The sequence below is a fragment of the Nerophis lumbriciformis genome, linkage group LG20, assembly GCF_033978685.3.
Source record: "Nerophis lumbriciformis linkage group LG20, RoL_Nlum_v2.1, whole genome shotgun sequence".
Classification (NCBI taxonomy): Eukaryota; Metazoa; Chordata; class Actinopteri; order Syngnathiformes; family Syngnathidae; genus Nerophis; species Nerophis lumbriciformis.
In genome coordinates this window covers 44,646,767-44,661,883 of record NC_084567.2, presented here as the reverse complement: position 1 = coordinate 44,661,883, position 15,117 = coordinate 44,646,767, and the positions used below count along the sequence as shown (strand labels likewise).

The 15,117-nt window shown below is 39.4% G+C and overlaps 1 protein-coding gene across 3 annotated transcripts in view; it reads right to left on the bottom strand.

Annotated features, from left to right (window-relative positions):
• Positions 1 to 15,117, bottom strand: part of palm2akap2 (PALM2 and AKAP2 fusion) — a 129,009-nt gene that overhangs the window by 97,391 nt on the left and 16,501 nt on the right. For all 3 annotated transcript variants that reach the window (XM_072915379.1, XM_072915380.1, XM_072915381.1), the window contains exons 2-3: positions 13,815 to 13,866; positions 2,508 to 2,588 (exon numbers count right to left, since the gene is read on the bottom strand). In XM_072915379.1, the coding sequence (XP_072771480.1) occupies positions 2,508 to 2,588; positions 13,815 to 13,866 (133 nt within the window). The remainder of the gene's footprint in view (positions 1 to 2,507; positions 2,589 to 13,814; positions 13,867 to 15,117) is intronic.

Below are 15,117 nucleotides of genomic sequence, written 5' to 3'. Positions count from 1 at the left end.
TCTTTCCATGTCCATTCTTCATGCAACTATTTTTGTCCAAGCCAAGTAAGTTTTTGTTCCATGTTTATAGTCTTTTTGGTTTCATAGTTTGTTCTCCGCCATTGTGCGTGCTTTTCGTTTGTACTTTTTTGCTATAGTCTTTTGGTTTCATAGTTTATTCTCCGCCTCTGTGCGCGCTTTTTGTTTGATCCTTTTTTTTTTTGTATTTATAGTTAATAAATAAATGATGTACCTTCATTCCCGTCTCGCCCGTGCCAACTTTCCGTTGCATCCCGGAAAAGCAAACACCCAAGACCAAGTCTTGACAAAAGTAAATGAAGGTTTGTTGACGGTTTTTGAATGCATTTTTAAAGTGATTTAGAGGTCAAGCTGATTGCTACCATTAGCTGTATTGCTAGCCACCAAGAACGATTTTCACATTTTAGAAGGCAAAAAAAAGTGCAGCTCCCTTTATAAACTTTGGCCAGGGTGAGGACTTTCCAAAGTGTCCTGGGTGTGTGCGTGTGGACACTGAAGCAGGTTTCCACTGCATGCGTAACAACGACGTCATCATAGAAGTCCAGTTTGAGGGGGACTTGTGTACGTCTCAGAGGTGGACACATTTCTCTTTTCCTCTCAATGACAGCGTCTCACTCACAATACGACAATTTCCCTGACATTTATATTCTCTTTTTATTCAACCTTGATTCCATCCGTCATGTCAATAATGTGTCAAGTCAATCATTGGCCCTAGATAACTTTTATTTTGCTGACCTCAGCTGCACATTCTCTTCACATCTAAGATGATGTCTACTTCTGCGTACCTTGTAACCGGAAGTTGGGCAGTAAAAGGAGGATTGAAGTTAATATACGCTCACCGTGATCGACCTGAAATTGATCACCATCTTACAGTATAGTCGTCCAGCCCTATCAAGAAAGTCTGCTTGCTACTTTGTTTCCATCCCCATTGTGCACTTCCCTCTCCACTGTTTGACAAACTTCTTAGTCTTTTTTAATTCCTCACCTTAAGTCACTTCAAGCACAAGAAAAGCCAGACAGTTTCCTTAAGCTTGAACTCATACCACTGATATACTTTACTAGTAACTTGTAGCAGATAATAAATGCACCATGAAACTTCCTGTATAGTTGACTAAGAAATTGCAAACCAGTGCGTCAATTGTGAGAGTCCTGGATCATGCAGGCCAGCTGTCCTTATCAAATCACTGAGTTCTAGTCTCCCATTTCCTCTCTGTGGGCAGCAGGCTCCTGGAGAACAGACTACAAAGCCTGCTTCATGCTGCTTGGCCTTCAGAGGTAATGGCCATTTAATGGGACTGCATGAGCAGATGCTGATTACATCAAGTGCTGTGCGCCTGGACACTAAACAGAGCACCAAGAGCTAGGGCAAGGTGTTTAATCGTACATACAAGAACCATCACGCTTTAGTTGGTCTGAAAGGACCATTAAACCTTCACATGAAGCAACGTTGTACTCAATTTTGAGGGGCAGAGACACTGAAGTGAAGGAATCATCCGAAACTTTTACACTTTAATAAGTTGCTGTGCAAAATAAAATGCAACTAGGATTAAGAAACTGACAAATATGAAGAATCCTTGTGATGACTGTATTGGACACTTTAACATGCTGGTGTTTTTACCATGTTTGTGGTGTGGCAGGCAATCTTATGGAATGTGCCCCCGTGGAGGTCTGGGCATGTGCAGAGAGCTCATGTTGCTGGAAAATAGTCCACTTATAAACTTCATATACTTTTGCTCCAACTAAGTTTGCAGCATGAAACTGCATTGAGCTTGACACTTTAATGGGCTCCTATGTAAAGTGTACATGCTTTTAATTAGGAATTATTTGTCAATGTTTCCTTTAAGTGGGTGCTTAATGCTGGACAACAGCAGTAGTCAGGAATCAAACCTACGTAATTCAATTTGTTTTCATGCCAAGTGTTTAAAGGCCTTCAATTAGCCAAAGGAAAGCATTTTCATTTCAGATAGTTGAACTGACAGGATATTTATAGCAGAATGAGGACCCACTGCCACTTTCCCACGCATTCTACATCTCACCAGGGATTCTCTATGCTGTTTGCCTCCAAGTATATGATCATGTGTGTGAGGTCATGAATAACTACCCTTTACTACACTAATAACCTTTATACTCCACCATCATACAGCACTTCATTCTTATGCATCAGGTCAGTGTCTTCTTAGGGCATTCAATGGATCACAACTAGACTGTTTGGTTTGTCTTAGAAGACCAGGTCTGACTATTCTAGTTAGACTAGATCTGATTAGTCTAAGACTGTGAGCATGAACTGATGAAGCCTGCTAGGATGAGGAGCGAAACGTCTTTTAAGACAAACTGGACAGTCCAGTTACGACGGATTGAACGCCCAAGAATTATTAATGATAAATCTGTTCTCTTTTGAGTGATTTAAGATCTTTAAAGCAATCCATCACATTCAAGTATTTTATACAATAGTGTAACGCATGCAGAGAAAACAAAAAAGACAAACTAACCTTGACATGTTGCAGCTGTAAAACCAAATCGTCGAGCTGGCTTCGCTTGTCCTCGATTTCAGTTTGACGTTTTCGCTTTTCCTGCATGAAACAAAACAGAGATGTAAATAATACAAAGTCAGGTCAACATTAATAACATAGCTGACAAACATGGCGACAATAGAGGATGCAGCACACAACACATAAAACATTTGTTGTAGGACCTCTTAGAGGCAAAATATGATAGAACAGTTGATGACATTTTAAAAGGGTGCATTTCTGACAAGCGTTACAATGCAACATTTACAATGTAGCACATTGAAGTTAAGAAGGGAAGTGAAGTATTACGACAGTGGAAGGTCAGCGCTTATGAAGGAAGGGTGCTGAAGATTTATGGTAAGAGGAATAAGACCACTTCAATTGAAGTCAAAGTGAAAGTGGGGAGGAAAGACCTTCACTGAAGTGGACATGGATGAAGGCTTTGTTGGGCAAACCACTGAACAAACCACAGGCAATGTGAAGTCACATGTCCTTGCTTTGACCTTGACATGCATGGGAATGTAAACAACACAGCATGGGGTAGAAGGCCATGGGATACTGTGGATGTCTCTCACACATTTCCTCTTGGCTTGAAATAACTTGATAGGAAACCCCCAAATGTTCATTAATGTTGGATAAACATCCACTTCTCTTTTGCTCTGTACATTTTACATCTTACACTGTACATTTTACATCGTACACTGTACATTTTACCGTAAAATTCTGGCAAATGAGCTGCTTGTTTTTATATATTTTTTTGTTTTACAATGTATGTAAAAAAAAATAAAAAGTATATTAATAATCAAATGCATAGGCAAGTGTGTAATAATTTCATGAGGCAATTCCTTCTTTATTCATATTCATATATTATCAATGTTAAAAGCGGCCTCCTAATGGCGACCATAACTGGGATGAGCCCCTCACTGAAAAGGAATTGACACCCCTGCCAGAGGTACTTACCATTCGCTCACAAACTCAATCTAAAACACCAAAAACTGCTATAAAACTATTGAATATATCTGTCCACTTGAAATGAGTCAATCCTTTACTTCTACATGTAATAAATAGAAATAATATTGCAGTATATTTACATCATTCCACCAGTGTTCTCCACAGGACTCTATGTGGGGGGTCACGTAATGAGGTCATCAGTACATTTGCATAATTGGCCATAACGCATTTACAAGAATGAGGAAAAACCTAGAAAACAAAATAAAGCAATATACATTCTTTTATTTCAGTTTTCAAAAGTGTCTTGACAATATATTTGTTATGAGACACTTTTTTGTTGCTAAATATAGCAAAAACTTGGCTAAGTTGGCAACACTGATTCCTCCTGATGTGTCTTTTATTCTGGCAAACATGGTGCGTCACAATTGTTTTCATGCGTCAGGGAAAAGAAGTAGCAAAGAAATCTATATGTGGCTGTCCAAAAGTATTTGTGGCGTAAATGTGGGAGAAATAATGTCCACTGCTTGTCAAAAACAAAGAGTAGAAGAGAACATTTCCAGTGGCTTTCAATGGGATATTTTTGGTTGGCAAATAGTATTTTAGGCCAAGTCATGGCACACATGCACACAAGGATAGTTTAAAAAGGAACATGTTCTGGCAAATTTCTTGACAAAAATGTCCCCAGGATTAACTTTGATATTCATTTCCACACCTGTATGACAGGTAAGATGAGTCAAATGTACATCTACCTGGGAACAAATACTTCATATAGAAAACTCTGAACAAATTGTATGTCAACTCGGGTTGTGCGATGCAGACGATATGATGTCATACTTTTGAGAAAATAATACAACAGGAAATGACGTAATATGTTGCACATACATCAAAAGCTAAATTAGGAGCCTTTGTAACCTGCTGTAGCTCAAATATAATATTGTGAAATATTAGGAGGCTGTTATATATAGTGCAATATAGATTTGAGGCCACATTGCCATCCCTAACATCCACCAGCATTGACTAACTTGAATTGTGTCCAACCTTCTAGTTGCTATTCTTACACAAACCAGCCAAAGGTGAACAACAGAGTCGTTTCAATGTTAACACAAACTTTAAATGTGTCTGTTTGTTAGTGAAACACCTCCATGTAACATCACCTCTTGGTCATGATGGGCTAGAACATTCCATACAAAGTTCTGCTGACACTTCACTCACAAACACATATTGTGGGAGGTCAAGGTCACATGCTTCACATTCCAAGAGAAACATCTCCCTGATGGAGATCATCTTCCATTCAGCATACATCTGCACCCAAAGTGCACAGTCTGAGATGTACCTGCTTGTCACGATGCACCTAAAGTGCACAGTCTAAGATGTGCCTGCTTGTCACGATGCTTTTCCCATTAGTTCATCACTTGGTAGTTCTAGTCTTCTTCTACCAGACTACACAAATATAATCTATTACATCTTGCAGCTTTTTGTAATTTGTCTCAACTTTTGCTAATCATACATAAGTTTATAACAACAATTATCAACAAGCCATTTTGTGCTCTTGTTTACATGCCAAAGACATCCTTTAAGCCCCAACCCCTCCCCTTTACGCCCCGCCCCCTCCAGCTGGATGCGTCTCCGCCCCATCAGCCAAGTCTGTGGTTTTGGTGCTATGATTCCATACCAGCAAATATCTTAAGTTAGAAGTATACGCAACTTCTTTTTATTACAAGTGGCAACGGCAGAAAATTGTAGAGTCCAGTGGTGGGCCGTGAGTTTCCCACCTAGGCCTTCAGTGATGACTTCAAAGATGACCTCTCAAAGTATCATCATTGATGTCACCACATGACCATTGTTTGAGAAATACTATACAGAAACACATTTACACACTACTGGCCATTGAAACACATCAACAGTGTACAAAACAAGTTATTTTCTGGCGCATTTATAAATCAATAAACCCGCATCATCAATGAAAACATATCTTATGTGCTATTGTCAAAATTAAAATTGCAAAAAACATATTAAACGTGAAAAAATAAAGAAATAAAATATTTGAACTCACATTTCATGGACAGCTGAGCTAGCTTCCAGGGTTGGCCGACATGGTCTCATAAGATGTAATTTCTCTTTAAATATCCTTCTTGAAAATGGCCTTGCAAATATATGTTGTCTTGTCTAATCATAAAAGATGCAGACCAGGCGTGTTGGCTGACTTCTTCAAGTTTACTCCACAAGGTGCTCATCAATAACATCCAGCCGCATGTCGACATTCAACAACCTAAACGTGGCTACTGCACATGCTCTACACTACTGTGGCATGCTGGGTAATGGAGTTCTTATGTTACCTAGCTCATAACATCACTATATATATCTGCCTTAGGCCATCTAGAAAGCCTTACTGACAATTGTCTATCAACTGTATGTGGCCGTTCACTTCCAGTGCACACACATTGTTGATTGTGAAGGCAGATTTGGTACAGCATGGCAACATAAGCTAGCTGAATTCTGATTGGATACAAACTCTATAAAGTAAAAACAGCAGCAGTGGAAGGAACATAATATGACATGAAGACAATATGAATACTTTTACATATTTAGGGAAAGTCAATATCTTTTATCTTTAATTATGATGATGATTTGTGGTTGTTAGGCCAGCAGAGAAGGTCTTGCTGGTCCTGACGACACACCACTGCTCTATATATATATATATATATATATATATATATATATATATATATATATATATATATATATATATATATATATATATGTATATATATATATATATATATATATATATATATATATATATATATATATATATATATATATATATATATACACATATGTGACAACACACCACTGCTGATACTCAACCAGCATTCCACCCTCTCCTGTGTCATATTGGTGCAACCCAATCACATCCACACACACACAAACACACACACACACACACACACACACACACACACACACACACACACACACACACACACACACACACACACACACACACACACTGTCCATAAAGCAAGCATCTCATTACATTGTTTCCTCTGCTATGAAGAAAATAATGTAATGTATTTAGCTGCTTGCTCTACTTTGCCAAACTACTAAATGTCAAGCAAACCTATTGAGCAATCCCTAACACCGTCCTAAATGGTGCAATTATTTTGACGATGTCTCATAAGTCATGTCTTGGCAGTGTTTACGTGTACGCTCACTCTTCAAGTTACAAAGCAGATGCAAGCAAACTTACATCTACATCGATTCATTGGTTCAATCAATTAATTTGATGAGAAATAAGCTTTGATTCATATTCTGTTACTTTGATTAATCAGTTAATGAGTGTAACTATAACAATTTGATCAAATAAGGACCGCATGGAGTTCCATGAACTTTGAACTTGTGGCCATAAAATCGGCAGCAATAGAGCATACATGAGAGCGGTGGTGTGTGGGTGCTGTGATCTGCAGAAGAGCAGAGACTTATTTTAAACATTTTACTACTGCACACATGTTAAAACTGCAATTTTAATGTTAATAATGTGCAGTTATTAAAAAAAGAAAAGAAAAAAAGAATGAAGATTATGGCAAGCAAAAAAAAAAAAATCTTTATTTCAGTAATTTTCCCTAAAATACGCATTGAGGTTATAAAGTGTGTTTCATCCCATGACTCAATAATCAAACAAAATAATCGATCAATCGCTAAAAAAAACAATAGCTGGAGCCCTACTTACAGGTCATTATTTTTGGCCTCTTGGTGGCTTCCAAGGGCCATACATAGGAAATGATAAAGTTAATAGTAAACATTATTATGAATAGATTTGGATCCAGTGTTTTTATGATTTTGCCGTTATACAACACTACAGTAGAAATACAAAACAAAAATGTGCAACATCTGGAATTATAATCATTTTACATAAAATATCAAGGAGATGAAAAATATTTGGAACATTTATATAACTTTAAATAAAATCATAAGTTTTTTTTAAATTCTTTGCTCTCAATAACTGCCTAATTCCTAGAACCTCAGTCACCACCAAATGATTTTGCTTTGGAACTGGAGATGCCGTCGCCTTCCTTTTCCCTGTTAGTAAGTGAAAAGCATTCTCTGCTGGCTTAAAAACAGATCATTGTCAATATTCTACCAAACTCCCTTCAAAAAGTATTACAATTGTTTTCACAATTTCCATCCGCTTGTCATTAAGTCACATATGAGCCGGAGTCTATCCTTGTTGACTTGAGCCAAGAGGCGGGTTGTACCCTGAATGGGTTGTCAGTCAATCACACAAACAAGCAGGGTTGTACATCTCTGAGTCATGGACCGTTCTATACACAAAGGCTACGATACTATTTAAAAAACATATATTTTAAACACAGAACGATTGTATAAGATTTGAAATAGTGTATGAACGATAGAATAAGACTCGATGAGGTGTGTGAATGATTCGATTCTATGGGTCACATTTGTTGATGAACACATTCTTTTTCACACCAAAAAAGAACAAAACCTTTCCTTCTTGAGCATAGGTCCCTCATCATGTTGGGACCTTGGCACCAGCCTTAGACTCTATTAGTCCAGTCTAAGACGATGAGCATGAACTGATGGATGAGAGGCCTAATGTCTTCTAAGACAAACTGAACAGTCAACCATTGAGTTGAAAGCCCTGAGAAGATCAATGACCCGAGTGAATGACAACACCCATTGTAGGCACATTCATCGTCAAGTATAAAAAAAAGCACATTTTATAAAAGCGACATGCTTATAGTCAACAGGTCAAAGGTTTTCAGACGAAATTTCACCCTGTTGATACCTTTGAGCCCTGCGATGAGGTGGCAACTTGTCCAGGGTGTACACCTCCTTCTGCCCGATTGTAGCTGAGATAGCCTCCAGCGCTCCCAAGACCCCAAAGGGAATAAGCGGTAGAAAATGGATGGATGGATGGATGATACCTTTGATTAGGACATGCTAATTGTAGAGGTCCAAAATAAAATCATATGACAGGCACATCCTGGATCCTGTGCAAATGATACCTGACACAGGGACGGGGAGAAGTTAGCGGGAGAAGTGTGTGTGTATGAAGTCCACCAGGGATGTTGTTACTGCCGTGTTGTTGCTTCATGCCAATACACAAATAAAGTAGTCGTTCTGCAAGGCAAAACTGTGGTCAAGTCAGTTGGTGGTTATTGACCAAGGGAGAAGGATGTTCCGTGGTGTTACCGTTCAGCAGAATCTTGTGGAAATCCGGCGTAGAAATTTTGCGAGCAGCCCTGGCTCTCGCATTGTTTTAAAGATAAAGTGTCAAATGATTGCTAGTCTCGCACAACACCCGGTTATTGTATTCACATCCGTTCTCATCTTCAGTCACATTAGCTAAGGCAGCAAGCGCCTGTCAATCTTTTCGCTGGCAGCCCTGACTTGTGTTTTTTTATTGAAGATGTCGTGTTACTGAATGACATATGTGAGTCCTGCTCTACTTTATAACGAGGATACTTTAATTAGCTCAATCATTGCTCTCTCACTCACTACGTCGTACACTCGTGACGTCATAGCCTGTCCACTCTGTAGTTCTCCCATAATACAATCACACCACAGAAGATACAAACCGTCAACTGATTTCTAGTTTCGTGCAATACCCATTTTATTTTCTTCACACTGATAAAGTAAGGATTCACAGCTGATTATCCTGATTAAGATGCCTGCTCCTCACCCAGCCAAATCACTGCGGTCGCATTGGCTTATCTTTCACAAACCTATAAACAACTATTACTAAGCCACTGCATACCTAAAATTCATCTGATTAAACATCAACAAGGAATCATTTGACAGCATTAATACAAATATGATGTACAATGGTAGCTTAACTTAAGAGTGACTCAACGTAAAGTGTTTTGACATTAGAGCAGTCTCTAAGTAAATTGTTATGATTTAAGTTGCAAGCAAAAACCTGAGTTACAAGCATCCCCGACTTTAGCTGCCATAGCAAATGTTTCAGTAGACCCTGTAGGATCCACCCAAAACATCTGGTCTTACTCCCTAGCATTAACTTATAGCGAGAGATGTTTTCTAACCATGAAGAAAGAACGTGAATGTGAAGGCGACATTGATTTGAGATACAAATGTTTTGAATTCAGAACTCCATCACATAGCTCATAAGTTGAGGTACTACTTGTATGTTGTAATAGACTCATTGACTAAAGGGTAGATTAAATGTATCCAACCATTAGTAGATTTGGCGACCAAGATCTGCCCAGCCCCCACTCTGTTTACTCATTTTGGTGCAGTCCATTATTCCACTCCTCCACTGCAAACCAGCCACAAATCTCCACACATGCCAATGTCTAGCTTTTGCATCCCCCTCCTTCTCACCCCGTCCCACTCACTTCTCGCTGTAAGACCCCCACTAAGTGGATCCAGAAAACGTCCGACATCCGTTACGATCACAACTTAGTCAGACTTGGAGCAATCTGTGGTTGAACTCGGGTGCTTTAGTAGTTAAACCTTCATTACTTTTATAGGGTCTGCAAATATGAGTCTTACAAAGGTCAGCTACTTTATCTAAAACTTTGATCCGCCACAGTTCCTGTCTGGCGGTCCATGTGAGTGTAGACGTCAACCCCCCCTTCCCCAAAAAGCACACACACACTGTGAACTGGAAAGATGACTGTGACGTGTGTTGCTAAAAGTCCAAAGTGCTGAAGTCATTTGTGTAAACGTGTCCCAGTCACCGAGTGCGTGCACACACACTATTGCCAAAGATTTGCACTTTATTCTCCCATGTCCCCTGGGGATTGGCTAATTAGAAAGCTGTAACACTGGCCATTCATTGGCTGATCTTCAAACCACGTATACAAACATACACTCAGCCACACATGTAATCAGTCCTTTAGGAAACCCTGACCAGACTCCCCCAACTACTATGTTCAGAACATGCCAATTATGGAGCTGAGTCCAAAATCATGACATCAACTTAATCTGACCAATTAGTAACCACAGAAGCCAACACTGCTGGCAGCTGATAGACTGTAATCACTATCAGACAGCAAGAACGCCTAGTCTGGACAAGGACAACACAACACAGAACATTCTCTGTTGTACTGAATGATTAACACCCTCAACATAACCCTCACCTACTGTTTGACTCATTGACAGTCCTTATGTACAATTATGTTACAATTCTTTATAATGTGTAAACTATGACGGTGAAATACAGTCAATATAACAATTATATAATGTGTTAAACGACTGGCAGAAGTGAAATATGTCTCATTGGCTCACATTTGGAAAATACATGAACCCCTAATAATAATAATAATAATAATAATACATTTTACTTATAAAGCGCCTTTCTGGGCACTCAAGGACACCGAAAATCAAATTGGATAAAAAGACAACAACAACAACAAAGATAGAGAAGATAAGAGTAATTACAACGAATAAGCAGTGAGGAATAGGTGTGTTTTGAGTCTTCATTTGAAGAGGGATATTGAGTGCAAGTTACAAAGGTCTGGTGGTAAAGTGTTCCAAAGATGTGATTCCTAAGTGCTCACGGCGGGTCCTCAGTCTGACATTTTTCCATGAGATGCATGTCCATATCATCCCAGGAATGCATGTTTGTATTTCCAGCCTGTGATGCATGTTCATGTTTAAAAAGGGTGCAGAAAAGGTATATTTGTCCTTTAGGGGCTTGAAAATAGATGTACCGTAGGCTTTTGTAAAATTCTAATTTTGGAATTTCAATTATTATTATTATTTCCAAATCAGATAAATTCGGTATAGCCAAGTAACAGGAAGAATGTGTCACATTTGCCAAAGGTTTTGGCCTAAATACTGAAACACATTTCTTTCATTGGGGATACTTGGTAAAGTACAGCATTACACATAATCATACCTTTTAGTTCTATACCTACAAAATTGGCTGAAATATTAACTAACAGCATGCTAGCCATATTATGCCAAATAACAATATGCATGACTTTTAGATTTGTACCTATAAAACTAGCTAATATTATATAACATGCTAACAGTTAGCATGTATGCTAGCACACAGCACTAATAATTATTAAAAGTGCTCAATTTCAATGTTCTTGGTTGACAAATGAGGAAGTAGTTGATTATGTAATATAACAACAATCAATTGGAGTTGCATGTGCATGTAATTTGCGATCCGACGCCTTGTTCGCAACCTCAATTCAAATGTAGTTCAAATTCATGGTATGGAATTGGAATTTGGGAGCCATTTTCAATTCCATTTGAAATGTTGCTCATGTACAGCACAGTTGTTTAACCTTTTTTAGAATACTAATACATAACAATTAAAACATTGTGAGGTTTTTAGTAATGTCCTAGCGTGTGATGTCTCAATAATTAATATGGCCTACTTACTGTTCTCTGAAGTCATAGCAATGATATTATAGTGATGAGAATGATGTCGTCACTCTGACAGGAGGACTCTGAAATAGTCAAATGTCTTGCAACCATTAGTTGGGTGCTTAAATCATCAGCTACCCTTTGTGGTAAATGAACATCACGCCGGTATAACTGACAAGTAGGCTTTCAATTTAAATGATGGAAATACGGCTTGGAACACAAACTTTTTACACCACATGATATATTCCATTTGAGTGGCAGATCTACATACTGTACTGACATCTGGGCTAAAGAGGTGACTGCTTTCAACACTTCCAGTCCGCTCCACAAGTGATGAAAACAGACACTGATGTGAATGATAATGAAATAATGATTGATGTCATCACTTGTCAGCTGCACACACCTTATATGCTTGGTCAGACAAAACAAGTACATGGTGTACATCAGGTAAGATGTCAGCATTCATTCGGTTATTATCACCGTGCTTGCAGTTTATTATCTTTCAGTCATTATGATGATCCTGTATTTACATCGAGACGTGTGACGCTGAGCACACTTTAAGGCTTACAGAGTGCTTAGCCACCGCCGAGAGTTGTCAGAAGCGTAATACTAACCCTCTGGTGGGTTTGCTTGAGAGCCATTAGTGCTGTTGCTGTATTTGAGAGACAAGACCAAGAGGCTCAAATGATTGACTGTTGGATCCATCAGCAGAATGTTGTTGATATCACAGATTTTGGCACCTTGGGTAGAACCTCAAAGAGGATATATCGTGGATGACTACATGGCATAATCGTTTGTAGGGGAAAGTTTACAACAGCTGCCCTCATGATATTCTGCACGCTTTGCAGAAAACAACTTTTTCTTGGCCCTGTGCATTACCCCAAAGTATAAAAGAGTTTGTCCACCAATGGAAACTTTCCACTTGGTTTCTTCAAGTGGCAAGCTGGTGTAGATAAATGTGGGTGCCATGTTTGAACGTGGCCAAAATAGTTTCTGCATCTGCTGCTGCTGCTGTTCCCCTTGACTTGAGTGTTATGGGAATGTGTGTGTGTTCCTGGGACTCTGGTGTGTGTGTGTGTGTGTGTGTGTGTGTGTGTGTGTGTGTGTGTGGTATGCTGTGGTTCTGCCGGCGCCAAATTTAGTCACAGGCACTGAACCCTGGGACGACTGTTGCTCTGACGTCCTATCAACTATCCTCACATGCCACAGGCCTTCATCGCAAACATAACATTAACAACAAAGTAGTCATCCCTTGAAAACTGCACACTTTAGAAGAAGGTGATGGTTGGTCAAGACAGAAGTGTGAGGATCTTCTTTGTATTGTTAAATGTTTGTCTCTAAATCACTGATGAAAACATTTTCACAAATTTTTAACACCACGTACTGCACATTACCCTTCAAAGCACGTATTCACTCTTTAGACCACACTTCTGCAAATCACTTTGTTTTGAAAATGAGCAAAGACCGTCTACATCGCCAAGACCGATGTCATAAATCAGGTCATCTAAATAAAGGGATATTTTTGCCGAACCAATTCTGACTCAAGTTGAGCTCCATATTAATGTCACATATCAATGCAATGTTTTAAGAATGTCATAGAGATGGTTTTGAAAATCAGCTTGACATTTCTGGTGCTAATTATGATTGACAAGTGTGTGTTTTTTATGATCCACAATATATATTAGATCACTGTTGACAGAAAGTTGCCAACAAGCAGGCTTGATACTGCACACTCATACTTGCTCTTCAGACTGCATGATTGCATAGCAAATGAAAGATGAATGAACAGAAAGGTAGAATGAGACAAAGGCTGTTCAAAGGTTCTCCATAATAATGAACAACACACAGGTAGATGAAAGGTGAGACACCATGAAAGCTTTCATCAGTCCGTCTGGTCTATGAGCTCTGAAGCACTCAAATGGATGGATGGCCGAGGCAAAGCAGGAGAGCCGAGGAGAGAATGTGAAGACTTACCGCCAATGCCTGCAACCTCTCCTTGTGGAGCTGAGCCTCCTCGCACGACATCCTGAGAGGGGAAGGCAGGGGAGAGGGGAGGTGGGGAGGGTGAAGGGAGAACGAGAGGTGAGAATCGGGGAGAGATGCGCTTCTGAGTGCCAGAGGTTTGGATGTGGAAGTTAGGGAGTTGAGCTAGCAAATCCTCAGGAGTAATCCAAGCAAGCAGCAAAGATCTCATCCACTGGCCATGTGTCTCCCTCTCTCTTCTGATCGCCCTCTCTCTCCTCCCACTTCCCTTCCTCGCTCTTTTTTAGGCAAGAGTCATGTGTGCTTCCACAGCTGGGAGGAGCAGCTGAGGGAAGTGACAGAAGGAGAAGAAGGATTGAGACCAGAAGCAGCAGAGGAGGGAGAGAAAGCGTAAACAGAAAGTGAGAAAAGTTGACTTGGACTTTGTGTCTTCAGCAATAGATCACATTTGTCATTCACAATCTACTCTGGAGAGAGAGACCACGTATCTTGTTTGCTTTCATTGGTTGGAGTGGGAGTGACATGTGGGTCTTGTCGGAAAGGAAACCAGATACAAGCTGATCATCTTCTCTTGGCTCACAGCGCTGGAAAAGTCTTCCTTGTGTGGTGTGTGAAGACATCCAGCACTGCAAGACTGAGCTGAACACGCTTTACCAAATCATTCTCTGCAATTACACATGGACCTCCAAGACCTATCATTTGGAGTTTGACCAAAACATTTGGTTAAAAATGTCTCTAAAAGGTCAACTTTTGACTTACGCAAGATGCAAGACATCTCAGCTCAGCAAGTATCAATCCGTTCATTCTGAATACTTTTTCTTTGGCTTATTTGGCCCAACTTAGGAATTTAAATTGCAATATAAATTGCAGCCTCCTCTGAAAACACAATAAATTACTTCGTATGTAACTGATGACGTTGACAATTTCCAAAGGGGTCACAAAAGCTCCTAATTTGGCTGCTGACGTATGCGGTAAAATGTTATTTTGTCAAAAGTAATATTAATCTACTTGCTAATTCACGGTGAATAGTCGCTTACTTTTTACAGTAAGAAGCCAGCTACTGTAACGACCTGGTCGCATAGTGATGCGGGTGTGGTTCTCCCAAGGATGCAGACGGCTTCGGACACAGCTTGCAGGTAGGAAAATTATTTATTTAAAATATAAATCATTCGATGAACAAACAAAAGACATGCACGTAGCACAAAAGGCAAAACAAAAGGACTAGCGTGGGAGCTAGCAGGCAAAAATAGCATGAAATCTAAGTAGTCGTTATCAGTTGTATGGGAACAAACTA